The 19,625-nt window shown below is 38.4% G+C and overlaps 1 protein-coding gene across 1 annotated transcript in view; it reads left to right on the top strand.

Annotated features, from left to right (window-relative positions):
- Nucleotides 1–15,569: 15,569 nt before the first annotated feature.
- The window catches only part of LOC126354876 (3-phosphoinositide-dependent protein kinase 1-like), a 391,140-nt gene continuing 387,084 nt past the window's right edge, over nt 15,570–19,625 (top strand). The window contains exon 1 of the mRNA XM_050004889.1: nt 15,570–15,756. Within this exon, the coding sequence (XP_049860846.1) occupies nt 15,733–15,756 (24 nt within the window). The 5' untranslated portion in view covers nt 15,570–15,732. The remainder of the gene's footprint in view (nt 15,757–19,625) is intronic.

Below are 19,625 nucleotides of genomic sequence, written 5' to 3'. Positions count from 1 at the left end.
CAAAGCTTCCACCAATTCGTTTGATTACAATGAAAGTGTTATGACACACTAATGCCCTGTTACTATTACTCTGAGACTTCTTTTCGGGAGGGCTGACCAACCGAGCTCTCTTTGAGAAGTGGGTGAAGGTGTTGCCTAACAGTACACCCATCCTGTCAGGAGTAGTAGTTTCATGAGACAGTTCTATAAGGATTCCGCGAGACGCTAGGAAAACAACCGTTGACCCAGGCAGAGCCCTGCATGTCTGAGCAAGCCTCATTCAACTGGGGTGTGGCAGATGCCCCAGAGGTTGCTTGCTAAAGACTGTTTCACCTGAACAGCCATTCACCACCTCAGCACGTAGCACACCTTGAGGTTGAGGTTTTTTTTTATGGAGGTGGGTACCTTCCTCACAGTCCGGGCAGAGACGCCAAGAGCCCTGTTCTCCGAAACACACAACATTATTACACAGGATCTATAAATGTCTGCATGCTTCCAAAAAACAGTAAATTGTACTTTACTGTAATTACAAATCTACACCAACATAAAGATTTTTTTTCTGGAAATGTAAATGTTATTTAGCTGTGTTCCTTATATTATAAGAAAAATTAAACAATACTAATAAAATAAATTCCTGTGATGAGAAATAGTTGCTTTAAGTAAATATAGTGGCTTTTTTGGCAGCTATATAGTACTGAGAAAAATTTGGGAAGTTTTTATTTTGTCTGTCTCAGCTCCATGGATCTACAATTTATTCCCACAGTCGTTACCAGTTTCGGGCTGACTCGCCCATTCTCAAACCTCTCCGACTGAACAGGCCTTGGAAAGCCCCACAGTACTGACTGACTACCATGTAATCCTTCACCGATAGGTGTCATTGGATGAAGATATTGAGGGGCATGTGGTCAGCACACTGCTCTCCCAGCTATTCCCAATACTAAATCAAGTAGCTCCACACTTGGCCTCACCAGAGTTGAGTGCATCCTATTTGCCAACAGCTCTCAGCAAAACCGGATGATGACCCATTCAATTGCTAACCAAGCCCAACAGCAATTAACTTTGGTAATCGGATGAGAACTGATGTTATCACTGCGGCAAGGACACTGGCCCAGTTAAATATACTTTGAATTCACTGAGTTTTTTGGGACGTGTTTCAAATATTTTCTTTTAAAACTGATGTTTTTTGGGTTGGGTTAAATTACAATAGTCTGGATTGAAATGTGTTGCTACGGAAGAATGCTGAAGATCTGATGGCAGACTGGTTAACTAATGAAGAGGTACTGAATCTAACAGAGGCAGCACAGAACATTATGGCACAAGATAGCTAAAAGAAGAGAGATACTGATAGGACACATCTTGAAGCATCTCTCAAAAGTTAATTCTCTTACACATTTACTCTTGCATGACATCTCTGAAACTTTCATGATGCACACAGTTATGGTAGAAGACATACAATGATTCTTTCCACATAAATCATATTATCTATGTAATGAAACTTTTGTACACATCTCCTAAGTACTCTCAATGACATTAACATAAGAGGTAAAATTTATTTATATCAAAAATAAAAGAAAAATTTCGTTACACGGATGCATGTGTTATAAACAACGTGAATTATTCAGTCCCCTGACAAATGCTTTAACGTTTTTCAGGGTTCACAAATCACCAAAACCATAAAAGCTGCAACTGTATGACAGTAATAACAAGAAATTAGGTTTCTTTACTCACTACACAAATAAAATTCCATCTGCCCCAAATACACACAAACAATCAATATATTACAGGCAAAAGAGCAACATATGATTACCGTTAATGGCATGTCACACAAAACAATAGCTACGGGAAATGCAGAAACAGTTTACAGGTGAACCTGTAAACTAAAGTTACATCTGCTTCTAACAGGAGCTTCACTCCTCAGTACCTTGATGTTGCTGAGTGTCAAAAGTTCAAGAATTTCATTTCTGACATTGCACCTAGAATGCTACGAAGGTTTTCATCAGTTTAAACCATATCAGCGTACCTCTGTACTCCTTACTCTCATTCTTTACTTGAACTAGATAGGGAACTCAAATGCTTGAGAATTATCCACAATGTGTTTCATGAGAAATAGATATGTAGTCTGCTTTCTGTATACACTGCAGGTCTCGAAATTTCCATTGTAATGAAGTATACAACTATCTGCCTAGTTCCCTACACAATCAGTAAAGAAGCCTTCAAGATGGTTGTGGTGGTAGTCTTTACAATCATATTGTGTAGCAAGTCAAATGAAAAGAAGTTTGCCATCCTCATGAAATCAGCAGAAAAAAAAATCTTCCATGTGTTCCAAAGTACTATCATCAGTCAAAGCTAGCACAATTACTGTGCATAGGGAGTTGTACAGAACAAGAAGCTCATCAGTCACATAGTTCTGTAGGCGTTGCTAAATGACACTTGAGGTAGTGTAAAGAGTGAAGCCAACAGACAGCATAAGAATGGGAACAAGTGATTTGAAATGATGAACCAGGTTATACCCTGAGAAATCCAAAGCAAAGGTTTGTGTTTGGCGAATGCTTGGAGAATGTTACCTACTATCATGTGTACTGCCAATAGTGAAGCACAGATGAGGTGTTATGGAATGTGGGTGTTTGTGGTTAGAGTTTGAGCCCCTTACTGCACTTTAAAAAAAATTAAAAAATAAAAAAAAAAAACACTAAATACACAAGGATACAAATGCTTCTGATAGCATTTTGTACTTGGTACAGTAAAGGAACAGTTTGGAGATGAGCGATTGAATAAGCATCGCAATGCTGAGTCTACACCTGAACCTAACAGAACACCTTCAGGATGAGTTACGACATCAACTTCCCTCCAAACCCCCATGTCCAACATAACTAACTTCATTGGTTTTGGCTCTTGAAGAAGATTGGCCCGCCGTTCCTCCACTGACATTATACGCCTCAATGCAAGTATCCAAATCAGAGTTCAGGTCTTCATAAGGGTGAAAGGTTTACACTGTAATGGAACACCCTTTGTAACGTAACCTTCTTTTTATATAGAAATAGCCGATACCAGGATTAAACCCGAATCTGGTATAAGTGAACATTCTTGGCTGTTTCACCGAAAGAACTCCATTTGATTTTATATTTCATGCTAAAATGTATAAAAAGAAAATAATTTGTTAGTACTCTGTATGTACAATTAAAATTACTGTTCTTTTAAAAATATTTGAAACTACGAAATTTCTGGTATATTTTAAATTTATATTATTAATTGCACAATCTAATGTGAATTATTAAATTTATTTCTGGACTCATTTATAAAATGATGTTATAATTTGAAGATTCTTGGTTTGGCAAGAATGCCTATAAACTCTTTTGCTTCGTAAACTCTTTGGAATATTGTGAGTACAGCAGAATGTTAGGAGTAGTGGGCATACCTCCGATGGAGATGGACAAATTTTTGTGATCCACACTAACAATATAATTTGGAATATAAAGTGGAAACTGTAAAAATGGTGTGATATTTAATAGTGTGACAAAGAATCAAATTCAAAAAATATACACGCAAATCTTCATCAGTTATTTAGTCATCAGGAACTCATAAAGTTAAATCAAAATTTCAGCTGCAAGAATGCATCCCTAGGCACAGGACTTGGAGTCAATAAGAAAAGAAAATGAGGATAAGTAAAAAGATTTTCTTTTGTATATCTTATGCTTTTTGAAGCTTTTGAAAATAATGAAGAGACTAAGAGAAATTTAATGCTGATGTGTGGGAGGGTAAGATTACGACACTTTTGATTGGATAGTGTAATTTCAACTCCGATCTCTCACTCAGTAATGAGTTTCTCAAAGTTAGCATATTTGGGTTACTTTCACTTAATAATTTGTTCTGGCATAATATTCCAGAGAGAACACCAAGAGGAAAAAGAAAGAAAAGTACTTCAAACCACAGAAGAGAGCAGTTCAAACCATGTGGGACATCTCCCCAAAACTTGTGCCCAAGTCTTTCAAACTGCTTGATACAATGACTTCAAAATCTCAGCACGTATACTCTCCAATGTGTTTTGTCATAAATAACCCTGCTTAGAATGAAATAAATTGCCAACAGGGTGACCACCACACAGGAAGTAAAACTATTCCCACTTTGGGCTAAAGAAGTTACTTGTACGGTGGGGGAGGGGGGGGGGGGGGGAATTCCTATGTTTTATAGTATTCCCTTCACTATCTGATAATATCAAAGGCACAATAAATGAAAATCTAATCATTAAAAAGTACTTTAAATGAAAATGCTTGTCATTCCATTTTCTTCTTGTTGTTTTGAATGGGCTACTTTGGACCACACTTGTTCAACTGTAGGGCTTTGATCTTTGCCCAGTACTGTCGCATCCTCTGCCAATGCAACTCCTTCCTTTCTTCTGTCAGGAGGTACCTTTCCTTTGGGGCTTTTCCTGAAATTCTCGGACTTCCTTCAGGTTACGCCTCACATACTGTCTGTTCTGGAGATCACTTATTCCCAATTCTTTAATGTCCTTTTCAGTTTCTGTCAGACAAGTGGTAACAACTTTTCTGTTTTACCAGAAGGTGAACAGACGGTTGGTCAAGCTGTTTGGAAGCAATCTTGCAATATTGCTACAGAAAGCTACCCTTCTTTTTGTTGCGGAGAGAGCCTCTCGATATGTTCGTAGAGCTCCAAGTTATGTTGCCTTCTGAATTCCCCACCTTCTTCTACCGGACCTAGGACCTCCCTGAGGATTCTCTTCTCTCTGACTTCCAATTTCTCCATCAGACCTATTCGGTTCATGGATACACGTTCTATGGCAAACAGTACTTCTGGTCGTATGATGTGTAGTGCTTAAGAATCAAGTTGCGTGATGGGCATTTTTTGTTGTAGGTGTTCATAGTCAGCCGATAGGCTGGTTCCAACTTGTTGACTCTCATAGATAATGATGTTTTTTCTGATAAGTTGGGTTCAATCCATTGTTGAGACACCTGAGCTTCTCAGTCCTTTTGATGTTTCCCTGGTCTAGTAACATCTCTCTGTTAGCTTCTTTTATGTTGGTGAAGAAATCTTGTTTTCTCCAGCAATACTTGAAGACCCAGTGCTATGTCATCTGCAAAAGCTAGGCAATCTACAATCAGTCTTTCATTCTTACGGCCCGGGTAGACACCACTCTGAACACCCAAATTGGTCAGGTCCTTGAGCCATTCTCTCACAACCTTTTCAAAGACACAGTTGAAGGGGAGTGGGGAGAGTCATACATAGATACGTATGTATGTATGACACCCCTTGTCTCACTCCAGCTTTTATCTCTTAGCTTTCTGAGAACCCACCTCTAAATTTGACCTTGGAATGGGTGTTGGCCAAGGTTTCTAGACTGAGTTCGCAGGTTTTGTTGTCTAGTCTTAGTTCCTGGAGTATTTTGTTAAGCATTTCTCTATCAACGGAGATGTAGGCCTTCTTGATATCAACAAAGGTGACGACCAACTTGCGGTTTCTCATCTTGGAGTATACCAGTACAGTTTTAAGGTTGAGGATCTGTTCTGCACAGTATCAGGTGTTCCTTAAGCCTCCCTGATATTCTCCCAGTTGACTATCCAGTTGCTTTTCTGCCCTTGTTAGTAATGCCTTGGAGAGAATCTCATACGTTACAGGTACAAGAGAAATTCCAAAATAGCTGTTCAGACTAGTAAAATCTCCCTTTTTGTGAAACAGATGGATCAGAGCCGTGTTCGAGTCTGGTGGTAATTTCTCTGTTTCCCAGATGTCCTGGATGATCTCAGTGTGCTTCCATTTTACTCTATAGAAGAAATCTTTTGCAGTAATGAATACATTCTCTTTAAGTGGAACTCTTGTTTTGCACATAGAATTATAGGCAAATTTCAGTATCACAATGTCCTAAATGGAAATTCCTGTTAATCATTTTCTTATTTTATATCATACTAAATTGCTGGTGCTATTACCTTCTGTGACAATGAGTATTTTAATTTGAGGAGACACAAGACAAATAATGCAAACACCTTCACACTTAATTCTTATTACTGCTACTGCTGTTGTTATTCTTGTACTCATTGCTATTTTTTCTACTTATCAACCCTCTCAATACCCAAGTAACTTCTTCCTAGTAGCAGATCTACGGAACACAATTACCACACAAAAATAAAAGTAAAATAATAGTGGCTACCCAAATTTCACAATGTTTCATGTTGAAGAGTGAAATCTGCTGTACAGAGAAGCGATGTCACCTGAAGTGACATTTAGGGGAAGGGAAGAGGCAATGTTTTTTTTTTTTTTTTTTTTTTGGACTCAGAATGCACTTATGGTGCTCCAAAAGACAGAAATTATGGATACAGGTGTGTGTGTGTGTGTGTGTGTGTGTGTGTGTGTGTGTGTGTGTGTGTGTTTTTTCATAACATCTGATAAATAATATTTAATTAAGCGTCCTTTCCACAGACTTCTACTTCACAGTTGAAAGCAGTGCCAGGAACATTCACCCACAAAAGTATTTAATTTTTCTGGGAAAAATCCATTCTCAATAAATGAGACAGATAAAATTTTACAGTGTTTTCTTCTGAGTGCTCATGAGTATAATGTCCATAATATATGATTCTTAACATCTGTCACAGCAAAATATCTGTTACAGAAAATAATTTAATGTTACGTATTTATACATTATTTAAGCTTAAATTTTGAAGTTGGACAAATGACAACAGCACGCAGGTTCAGGTAAGAAACAAATAATATATAATGTAAGTTTTTCATATGTGACCTAAATTCTTTCCTTGAATTTTCTCGTTTTCAGAGTACTGAAGGGTGATCTGTTTTAATAGTTAAAATCCATCCAAAAGCCAAGACAACATAAAAAATTTCTTTATTTAAGACAACCTGTTTCAATAGTCACTGCTGTAATCTTCAGGTCTTTAACATCTTTTTGTTGAAAAATATGTTCATTTTACACTGAATCTCATGCACAAGACATGAAGTGAATAAAACTCAGCACATTATAAAAGTTTGCCATCACAGTATAAATCTACTTTACATGTCTTATAAGGTAGAACTGGTGGCTGACAGGCACTTAACACTGCATCACACCTTGACCTAATGACCAAGATACAATCATATGTAACTGCCAGTTGTAGCTTATATGCCACTTAATGTGGATTCACACGGTGATGACCAACGTCTTTAATGTGCTGAGTTTTATCTACTCGATATCACAAATCAATGTTGCAACTGATTCTGCCTTGAAGCATCAAAGTAGCTTGTGGAACTTTCAAGAAACTAGTAAATGTTTGAATAACTAGAGGAAAGAGTGGGGGACAGAAGATTGTACAAATATCTATACATCAACAGTTCTTTCACTATGTAGCACAGTGTAGGCTATTACAAAGTCTCCTTGCAAATGGGAAGTATGGACCACTGTGTAATAGACTGCTTTCTATCACAGACAATTCTCAGGAAGTGGAAGACTGGATGGTAAGAGCTTTGGATGTGACTGGAAAGAGTCTAAGTTAAAGTCTCAATTCCGGATGCACAATCCATACCTCTTCAGAACTGGATACATACTGCAATTTTATTTATCACCAAGCACATTTTCATTTGGGCACATTATGCCGTTAACTAATAATGAATATACAATTGTATGAAGCTCTTTGCACATTGCTATTCACTCCATGACTTAACTAGTACAATCCATTATTATGTGCCGGGTGGAAAACAGTCAACAGAAATATAAGCAGTAGCAGGTGTGCCTGAAATAAGTTTAACAGAACTTTTAGTGTGCACAGTATACACAAAGAATTTATCTAATAGGGTCACTGGCACTATCAGATTGTTCACTGAGGATGATGATGTGTACAGGAATGTACTGCCACTGTAAGATCAAACAAAAAATGCAGAAAGACTTTGACAAAATTCCTCCTAATATTAATGGATGGCAGCTCTATTTAAATGTGGATGAATGGAAGATAATGACTACAACAAAGAGAAAGACCCTTACAATGAGTACTTGAAGCACATACTATCATTTAAGCATTTAGGGCCAATACTACCAAGCAATATGAGACTGGACAGACATGTGTAACAAGTATTAGGGTACACAAATGAAAGACTTCAGATTGTTGGAAATGTTTTGGAAAATGTACTGAAAATTTACAGGAAATAGTATAAAAGATAAAGTTTGACCAATTTTAGATTACTACTCCAACATTTGGAGTCCTTATCTAGTACCAACAGACAATCCTACTGCCACAGTCAAACATCTCATTTAAGCATAATGAGAATAAGATGAGAGATTAGGACGTATGCAGATACATGTAGACAGTCACTTGCAAGGCAAATGATGAGGGGCGGAGAATTACTAATATTGGTGCAATGTACCACCCACCACACACTGTATAGTGGCTTGCCGAGTGTATACATGTGGGTAGCTGCATTCTATCACCAGGAGAGCATCTCTGAAGTTAGGACATCAACGGGTGGAGAAAGACATGTTGAAGTTTACACAGGGAATCCACATTTTGTATCAACAAAGTCAACACTACAATGTACAATTTCACTGGTCTATATGTTATCTCTTCCCACTTCCACCACAGATGGGACATGGATTGGATGAGTACATTAAATATTTCCATGCAGCCTGCTGCTAACATCACTTTATCTTCATGGAAACAGTATGCACGGGACTGAAAAATATTCATGAAGTACAACTTGAAACTAAAAGCTGAAATATTTTAGCATGCGTCTCCAAGACATGAAACATATGTCTTCAAATACTGAACCTCCGAGGTTTTGACTAATTTCTGTTAAATTCTACTGAAAGCCATAAAAGTCCTGTGACTTCTCACTGCTTCCATACACTGTTCTTTTCCCAGATCTGGGTCTCATGAATTTCAGCAGTACTACCATATGTGTAGCAAAGAGACGAGGTCACAAGATTCACGTTTGGGATGAATACAGATCTAACTTTCATCTGGCCATACCCATTTAGGTTTGCCACAGGGTTGATATATCATTAAAATCAATGCCAGGATAGTTTCTTCAAAAATGGTACGGCTTTTTTTTTTTCACTCTAATATAGCAACTGAATCATTGAAAAATTCGAGAAGTACCAAGAGAGACTTCCTAGAAGACAAAAGCAGTATGTAGCACCCTATGAAAAGGGATATAATATCAGGAAGAAAATAATATAAGGTGTACCACAAGGAAGTTTAGCAGCCATTCTTCTGACAATGTATGCAATGGCTTTGTGGATAGGAACTGTAGCACTGAAAGACTGTTCACAGACCACACTGCCAGAAAAGCATTTAATCTGGAGACTGCTAACTTAAATGCAAGAAGCAGAAATGCAACTCAACAAGCATTTACTGTCTGATTGTCCTTTACTGTCTGTATGAGCTGATGGTTCTAAACAACAAAAGAGCAAATAAGATCACTCAAAAATACAGGTGTTACCATACGATGCATCCATGAAGTGAAATAAACATGAATAAATGTGTGAATATATTTACTTCATAAAAATGGAAAGAAGAACATACTGCTAATTAGCTCCAAATATTTAGCAATAGGGGTAAAAATGTGGAGACCCTACAGCTGAAATTCAGATACAATGAGATACGTGCACTGTGTTTGTATGTGTCATGCATGATAGTGAAAGACCAGAAAGACCAGTCAGGTTTAGTTATAAGCAAATTAAATTACAAAATATGAAGATTCAAAAATCATATCCACACCTACAAATAACAGTTAAAAAAATTAATTAAAAAAGTGAGGATGGGTAACCAAAAAGCATTAAATGGATTGGAAAGTGCAGTTGCTTTGAATAATGTTTTGTTTATTCACCACATCACCTACAAAAATTCAGTAATTTTGTCATACAGGGATTTGTAAATGTGCTAATCATTTTTCCCATTCATTCATCAGCAATCTACATAATAAAACGCAAAGCTAATATCGCAAATGTTGTCATCTCGGCAGCTTTGGAATGTCGTGCAGATACAATGTAATAGGAATTATTAAATTCACTAAACAGAACTTTCCACTCTTCTAACCACTGCTCGCAAAGGTCACAATTCTATTCTCCAGCATAATGCTCACTCACTGATAAATCCATCATTACTAGATGGCTCTAGAGACTGCCTAAATCATGTTCACTTGAAAGGTTGAGTCCGGACAGTGTGCGTGGCTTGGGTCACTGCTAGCAGTACCTCACTAATCCACTATCCAAGTATTATATTTATCCAGCATACAATACACAACAAAGCAATGTTAAAAAAAGACAGCTGTCTGTTTTGGGACACACACGTCAATGTCCATTTTTGAATTGTTAATGAGACATACTTTAACATACAAAGTATCTGTGTGACAATATTGCCTTATCATGTGTTGTATGCTGAATAAATATAACAGCTCGCTTAACAACCATTACCCTTAAACCATAAAATGAGTACTATTAAAATGTACGCAAATGGAATAGTTAGCCAGGTGGAGCACCCACAACTACACCTTCTATCTTACAGGGCATTCAGGATAACTAACAGGTTTTACATGGAAAAATTGTCATAAGGAGACACAAACATGCACTTCAACCATTACAAAACAATGGATGCCCTTCTAAACATAGATTTTAATGTAATATAAATTACTGATTGCTACGAACTATATGACATTTGTGCTATGGGAAACAGTACACATCTAATGAAAGAGTGCATCCCAAATGTACTAATTGCCTTGTTGAAGCTCTGTGATGACCTTGCCAAAATCTTTTATGCACACTATGAAAACCTCCACCAAAGTAAAAACGATACAAGCAATTCACACATGACTGCAGCCAAAAACAGATTTAATATAATAGGTACATATGAGTGGGAATTCACAGTGGTGGGAGTATTGAGATAAATTTCTTCTCTATGAATCTGATTGCAAAGGATGGCGGAAGCGAGGAAGTTATCAAAAAATAGAGAAGTTATCAAAAAATAGAGAATCCAATCAAAGAAAGCTCATTTCAATTAAAAAAAGAAAAAAAGCTCTGTTGGTATAAGACAGCAAAATGGAAATGAGAAAGACGTCCCTAAAAGAATACATATGGAGCACAGAATTGTTTGGAAGTGAAATGTGAACCGCTGGAAATCTGGAGATGGAGAAACTTAAATGTGGTGCTAAAGACTGAAAAATTACGTGAACAGATGAAACTGCATATTGAATACATACTAAAACGAATATGTGAGTAAAGAAATCTACAGAAGACCCTTACTATACAAAGTGGCAGATCAGTGGAACATATGCTGTGGCATCCAGTAACAGTTGACTTGGCAGCAGGAGCAGTAGAGGAGGAAAATGATAGGGGCTAACAGAGAATAGACTATCTAAAGCAGATGTTAAGTGTAATACGTAGAGATGAAAAGGTCAGCACAAGATAGGAAAACATAGAGTATGGCTCACCACTTAGACATCTCATTACTGAGCAAAAACACATTCACAGGTTGTAATTTTTACTGTTAATGTTTTTTTCCTACCAAGAAATAAGACAATGCCACTGATATGAATTGTAAATAGATGTTACACATGTGGCCACAAGCATTCCAATTAGACTAGCTCACCAAAATAAGAGCCAGGTAGGGAAGCGAGGTGCAGTCCACCAGTTATATGTGAAGAACAAATGCAAGGCCTCACAAGCCACACAAGAAAGGCTTTGTACATATTTACAAACAGGATCTACACACTCCTTGAAAACAAAAACAATAATAATAAAGTGAATGATTGCTCACCATATTGCACAGATCTTTAAATAAGTACAAAAGAGAGGAGTTTTCGCTACAACTTAATTTTCATTTCCCTATGTAAATTAGTGCCTTATGGGATGCAAAAGGCGTATCACTTTAAAGAGATGAGGATTAAGAAAATCCCAATGTCATATTTTGACAAGTCCATGAATCACCAAATGCAACATACAGGACACTCCACACGATGCTGGTTCATGGTATAACCAACAGCTGTGTGGGTCGCACATATTGTGCACCAACAGAAGACAAGGCTACAGCCACACTGCCAAGACATTGGTTTCTTGGCTCATAACAAACCAACGACACAGCAGTCGCCAAGCTCAACACAACAGCTTATGTGTCAATTCTAGCAGATTATGTCAAGGGACCACTCTTACTACACTTGTTCCTCAAACCCTTCTGGAATCTGTAAAATCAAGACATTATTGCTACAGCCCCTCTCAATGTGCTGCAGCAATGGTGTATTTAAGATATTGATACTGCCATTCCGCTTTGATCAGTGACATGATTCTCAGCACTTTTAAACCTTTGGTCTAGGTTAGGTTAGAAGGTGACAGACTGGTTGTTACAATATGATACTGCAGCGACTATATTATTCCTAATTATGATGTAATGTTCCTTCGCAGATGCATGCATGTCTGAAGGAACAAGCACTGCGGTGACAACAGCCATCATCAAATAAATGAAAGGCACTCTCCTTTGCAAATATGGACTACCATTAGCTGTATAATGGAATGACAACAATGAAAATTTGTGCCGGACAGGTTTGGTAAGACAACTGCTCACAATAAGTGCAAAATCCGGGTATGAGTCCCAGTCCGACACAAATTTTCGTTGTCGTCATTCCATTACACAGCTGATGATAGTACATATTCACAAATGCAAATATATTGCATGTAGCCTGGTTGTTGGTTGGTGAAGCCACTGGATGTGTCATGAAATCTCATTTCTATTTTTTATACATTGTGCATTCCCAATTTAGAAGATCCATATTTTCTTCCTGTAGCTCAATATTTCATGATTTTACCATGTTTGGAGATGTCAATGAAAAGAACATTAGTCCCAAATCCCCAATACTCCTACAGAGGTCTCTATACTTTTATACAAGCTTGATTGTACAGTGCCACTGTCACCATGTCACTTTATGTGTCACTGGCCAAAGTTAATGGGTTGTATCATATTCTGTCACTACTTCCCATCAAGGTAATACCACTACAGGCACCCTCAGTATTCTTGACATACTGTACAAATCACACTTGTAAAGTCAACATAACTATCATTCAACTTATGTAATGAGTGCATGTATGTGTCTTTCTATGACAATCTTGATGTTTGTTACATTTCACAGGCCTTGTGAACACCCTGTAAAGAGAAACAAATAATTAGCTACTGCTACAGAACAATTTGTATCAAATTTTAAGCTATAGCACATTTGAAACACCTATAGCATTTCAAATAATGGGCTAAAAACATACTAATGTTGCATATTGCCTCAACATAGTTGTGTAATGAGTGTTGAGAAACTAAAAATATATTAAAATATACATAATTTTGCACAATCTCAATATTGTTAGTCATACGAGGAGGGAAGCAACATTCATCAAGAGGGCAAAAGTTTATACAGGAAGCTCATGATCTGCATTACCTTCCCAGATACTTTTTGTGAGAGTAGAGAGAGAATTTGCACTGTACCACAACCAAATAGTTCTTTCAGGCCCCTGAACTCCACACAATGCTGCAATATAATTAATGCCTGGTTCACAGGAATGCCTCTGAGTTATTTAAACATAAAAAAGCGAAATGTTAAAATATTACAGCCATAGAATCAGAATTATAAATCATGCATGTGTGTGATACTCGTATGTAATCTGGGGCTTTATGTACCAGTAAAACATCAATTTTTAATATTTTTGGAATTAAAGTTGTCGAGTACTGTGACAACTCTTGTACAATAATTTCTTATAACTTCTATTAATGCAGGCTTGCAATTCACACAAAATTAAGATTGTAGATGCAAGAGTCTCGGCTTCCTAGTACCAAATAAACAGTAGCATATTACAGTTTCCATTACAGTTAAACAAAAATATCTACTAGACTTCAAAAACAACAGACACATACATAGTTACTGGACTGTTTTATGTTCTGTAATCTCTTCTTTTATTTAAATTTAACATTTGTTTTATAATACTTACTATTCATTATGAGTGCAAGGATACCATGCTACTAACTCAAATTCCTGAAGTTCTCCGTGTATGTTCCACTACCCTCCTCTACTGTAAGTCAAAACAGTGACAAACTTCTTTACGTTTATACAATTAATGTGACAAAAATTACACAGTTAACCCACTTCCTGTGCATTTTTCATAGTTACATACGACCTATGTAAGTAAGGTGTATTCCAAATACAGCAATGTGCATTTAAGATGGCGACGAATGTAAACATTAGGCTAAGCTACAGGTCAGTCTGTGAGCACAACCTTGCTTTGGTATTCACATTTGTTGGCTTCACCAACTCTCAACCAAATAATCACCTTCCAACCCAATGTAAACATTGGGCTTTGTTACAGTCAGTCAGTCAGGAGATGTGTACAAGATATTGTGTTTAACATTATCAAAATGGCAAAATAGAAAAAAAAACCACTAAAATCGGTCCATAATTTTACAGAAATGAATTAAATAGGATTACATCTATATGGATGTAACGGAAAGTGACGTTCCAATATAGGTGTAAAATGCAACAAAACAATTTTATCAATGTGTGTGAATTCACAACGTAGTGCTGAAGCAACACCAATCAGCTGACATCTCTATTTTCCAATTACCTGCTGTAAACTACACTGCACGATTTAATGGAAAACAAACGTAATATTGCACTAAAATGCGCCAATATCACCGGTAAATAACATGAAAGCAATAGGGTTAAGCAACTTTGTAATTAGCCTACGTTGGCAATTTCTTGGGGCAATAGCAAGGCAAATTCGAATAGGGCTTGAAGTGTTAAAACACTATACATCAACAAATAATTTAAGCCTAAACAGTTATATTGTCTACTGAGATAGGGAATGCGGTGTCACTATGTATTCCTCGTCCGAAATTTATCAATCAGTAACGCACAACAAGTGTTAACTGTTTTGGACACGACATAAATGCGTTTCAGACGTGACGGCGGGTCTGTGATTCCAAACAAAAGCATACGACAGTAATTTTAAGTATAAACAACAGGTTTGTTTCGTCGAAGATGATGATGATTTCTGCTCAACGACTACCGAAACAAATGTAGTCATGTTCTAAAACAAATCATAGATACAAAAAAAGGGAAACATTCAGTAAGTATGACGGCATTGTAAATTATGACAGCATAACACCGCTCAGTTGTTGGTGTTGCTAAAGGGGTGCGGCTCGTGTTACTAGGGAAGGTTATAAATATAGATTATGGAAGACTTACCTTTTAAATTGCGTAGACAACAGTTTAGAGCTGGTATCCACGCACGTGTAAAGTTTATGGTACCTCAAAAAACACAACACACAATATTCTGTCACACTATCTAATGTGAGCAGCCATCACTATGTCGTTGTTGGCATTGATGTTTGCTAATCTTGAGACTGCAGTGCCTTGCATCGTTTGTATATAGCAGATATTGGTACTTGACAGAAAGATAAATAACAACACAACAGTTAAGTAAATACAGAAGAAGGATTTAACGGTAGAATTTCTCGAGACAACTCCAGCAACAAGAAAATGCTTGCAGTGCTGGTGACATCTAGCGGCAGAGGTTGTAATTGTGTCACGAAAGAACGGGTAGCAATTGAGATACCTTGGAGGTCTATGTTGTCACTTGTTTTCGTAAACTTACAGGTGTGCAGTTTGACATCCAGGTAGCGCTAGCATTCAACATGGCGCGTATCTGCTGTTATTAATTTGCAGCTGTGTGGTTGATACTCTAGTGAGCATAAAAGCGGTTTTTTTTTTTAGTGGAATAATAATATTGGCGTTGATATGTCTGAAGCTTCCGGGCAGGTGGTAAGTTAAATTAATCTCCATTAACTCTGTATTACAACATTTCGAATGCATGGAAGCAAAATCGATCAGAACATATAATCGCGAATTCCACGGCCTGAGTTGGAGCCCATAAATCGACTAAATGCGAGAGATCCTTGTTGTGAAGACCATGTTCCTCAATCTCATATACTTTCTAGTGTCTGCGCTCTGATTACGGTTTGCAGCAGAGAAACTGCTATACAAATCCGTGCCGGAAGTAGGTTGCTGGTGAACTAAATGCTTAATTCATGATGTTGTTGCAGATGCTTTTGTGACATGTAAGATGACAAGTTTGCAGTTTACCATTAGTTAGTGTAAGTTGCCGTATTTCATATCACGTTTGTTTTTTCTCGTGAGAATCGCGTCCTAACCATGTCGTTGACCGTTACGCGTATTGCAGTGAAATGAAGTAGCGGAATGGCTTGGAAACTCTTTCGATCCGTCGCCCACATTCTCTAATGAGCACAACAGGACGTGCCGAGCGGCCAAACGTTTGTGCATGTCGCTGTTTGTGAGTGTAGCTTCATTTCTTTAGTCGGCGTGGAGCACGTCGGTTTGTTGTGACGGGCAGCGGCAAGGAGCAATGCCCTCGCACCGCGTGCCGCTAGGTAAACGACCTCTTCGGCGCAGCAAGTTTTCTTTAACAGTGGGCTATTCTGTGTGTTCTCACTGACAACAACATGTCAATCGCTATCAATGTACTTCTAATAGGCACAGCCAAGGCCCCTCAGGTGGACTCCGCCGAGAAGAGATAACGCCCTCCGAGAATTCGTGTATTGAAGATGCATACACGCGTAGAACAGGAATCTTCAGCGAAACGTGTTTCTGCGATTGTTGAATGGATTATTGTATTCTTTTCTTTCTGAAATGTACTTATTTTTGTGTGAGTGTGTAAACGAGTACATCTAAGGTCTAGTTTGAGTTGGAAGGTGACAATTTCCCTGTTCGTTGGCGAAGCTAAAAGATCTGATTACGAAGTGTTGTGAGTGAACAGGAGATCTGTAGTGCAGCTCGAAGTTAACGTTCGATCAATATTAAATGCACTTCCCGTTATAAACAACTAAAGCTGCAAGCTAAATTTGGAAAAAAACTAAATTGAGTATATTGGCGCATGTTATGTGCAAATATCGTACCTAAACTAATCAGTTTCACTCGCGCCTTGGTTTCGTTGTTAATCACTGAATTTTGAGCTTTCATCAATGTCGTAGAATGTAATTCACATCATTTGAACTTCATATAAGTGCAATCAGGGCAGAAGTATCAGTTTGAAATACACTTTCGCTGAATACGCGTTAAGGATTAAAACAATACACTGGGCCGAGAATCGAACGCAAGTCCTCACATTCTACGAGAAGTTTTTGCAATGCTTGGAACTTTCTCTCGTAGTTTCAGATTTTCGTAACCAACTGTATCCACAAATACAAGAGACTTCAGCAAACCACACGTAATGATCATTCTTCCGGAGATGGTATATAATGACCTACACTGAAGGTTCGAATGAAAATAAGCCTTGCCCATACTGTGAATTTGAATAAATATTATGCCGTCCGTTCTCTGTATTTCTCATCAGTATCCTTTGCTTCGGCTTTAAAGTGCCCTGTGCTGTAACGAGTTTATCATCCGAGTTGTGAAGCAGAATAGCTGTGTAACGTGGGCTAATATAAATTATTGCAGCGACTACGTCATTATCTGCATATGGCGTGCAAGATGTTTGAATCGACTAAAATTTTCTGCGGCGCCGAAATAACTTGAAGTATCAAGAAAAGAGCTAAAGTGAGTGTTGTTTAAGCGCAGCACGAAAATTGGTACAGATTTCGCGAAATTTGCGTTTAAATGATGTAGTTTTAAATGTCACATTCATAAGACTACGAAATTTATATATATATATATACATATATATATATATATATATATATATATATATATATATATATATAATTATAATGTCTCTTCGAATCACGTTCTTGTTGTGTTGGCATTCGAGTTTTTTTTCTATATGCTGTGCCTTAGGCGATACTGCAGTATTAAAAATATTGGTATGACGGATTTTCTGTCATTTATTTTAGCAAACTTCCATAGGCTGCTGCTTTACCATCCCCTTATCGCAAGTGTTCTGACTGCTGATTACGTTCTGTGTTCCCTCAGTACCATTTTAAGTAGTCTGGCGTCAGCTATAAGTAATGTCACTATTAAACACACGCGCTGTGTGGGTTGTGGAGACAAGGCCGTGAATTGGAGCACGTGCATACTTTATAAGTGTACTGTTCGCGGCGTGTCATGGCGGACAGAGGATTGTTTGTAAACACGCTCCCACGCGACGCGTGCCAGTCTGCGGCGGCCGGTGACTCTTCATTGTGTCCGCAACTCAGCGGTGCAGTGCGGCAGTGTTGTGTGATTCCGAGGGTTCCGACAGAAGCCTCCATACACGTAATTCTGGAGACGCCAGCAGCAGGTGCTGGACATTTTTATTTGCGTATGCTTTCATAGATTTTTCCCGGCGCATAGGTAATAATTTTCTCAGGGGATTCTGTCGGTCTGAATTGTTTAGTTTCTCACGATTTTTTGGCAGCAAGACTGTTCAGGTGACGACCGAGGAATGGTAGGCTAGTCATTGTAGCTCGAATCATTTTACCGTACAGATCCCAGCAGTTAAGTTGTGGTTGGCGCTTCTGCCATAACCAATCGCTTAACGCGATTTTGTTTACGTTTCTAAAGCAGCACATCGGTGTTGCCTTTCTGTCAGTCTGTGACAAAGTTGGCAACAGCGCTGATGTTGGCGATCTTCACTCGTCGAATGCCATAGGTCACTTCCGCAGACTGAAAGTTTCAATATCAACCCATATAAATACAGATTTTTTCCTCAAGAGAGCAACGACGCACTTACACAAATATGCACAACTGTTTAAGAGTGTCCCACCTTTTTCTTGCTTGTATACTAAATTACTACACCTAGAAATGCTTGAGAATAGACGTAATCTCCCACAGGAATTAAGAGCTAAGCAAAGGAACAACCATTACGGGCTGGTCCCGCTAGGACTTCATTTGACGTTCGGTATCGCCTTCCCCCGCACCAACTTTTCCGTCAGTCGGTGCTGTGGTGGGGAGATGGGACAGTACTCTTTGCACTCAGCTGCTGTAGCTGGGTTCACTTCGCGCCGTATTCCCAGAGTGCAAACCGCAGTGTCCCGTCTCTCACCGAGACGGGATCGGTTTATATTTATCAGTTTCTTAAGTTGCTGCATCTTCTTCACTTAAACTCTCTCAAAAGAAGAGAACTGAGCAGTAATTTATTTCCTTCGTAGTCCGTGGCGTGACCAATTTTTAAGCAGATATGTGCAACGGTCGAGTTGCTGGGATAAATGTTCAGATGTGTGTGTGAATTCCTAAGGAACTAAACTGCTGAGGTCATCGGTTCTTTGACTTACACACACGCACACCCGAGGGAGGACTCGAACCTCCGGCGGGAGAGACCGCACAATCACTGACATGGCGCCTCTAACGACGCAGCCAATAACAGAAAACTGTGTCGCGTTTGTGCGTGCACCACGCCTCCTCAAAAAAAATTAATGTATGTTTGCTATTGATAAGGTCAGGTAAGAAGGTACTGAGAAGAACACTTGGGAAATAAATAACCTGAATCCAAATCAAAACTGCTCCCCAGCTTAATTTAATTACCACGTGATACTTCGAACGGCGGTAATGTGGGTTTTAAGCCAAATTCACCTGACTGGTCTCCCCTGTTCCGCCTGAAAAACCACAGCACAAAGACACTCTGCATGCATGCGTGCGCGGCAGAAAGAGAGAGAGAGAGAGAGAGAGAGAGAGAGAGAGAGAGAGAGAGAGAGAGAAGG

This window comes from Schistocerca gregaria, chromosome 3 (assembly GCF_023897955.1).
Source record: "Schistocerca gregaria isolate iqSchGreg1 chromosome 3, iqSchGreg1.2, whole genome shotgun sequence".
NCBI lineage: Eukaryota > Metazoa > Arthropoda > Insecta > Orthoptera > Acrididae > Schistocerca > Schistocerca gregaria.
Note: the sequence above shows the minus strand (reverse complement) of the source record. Positions and strands in the feature narration are given on the sequence as shown.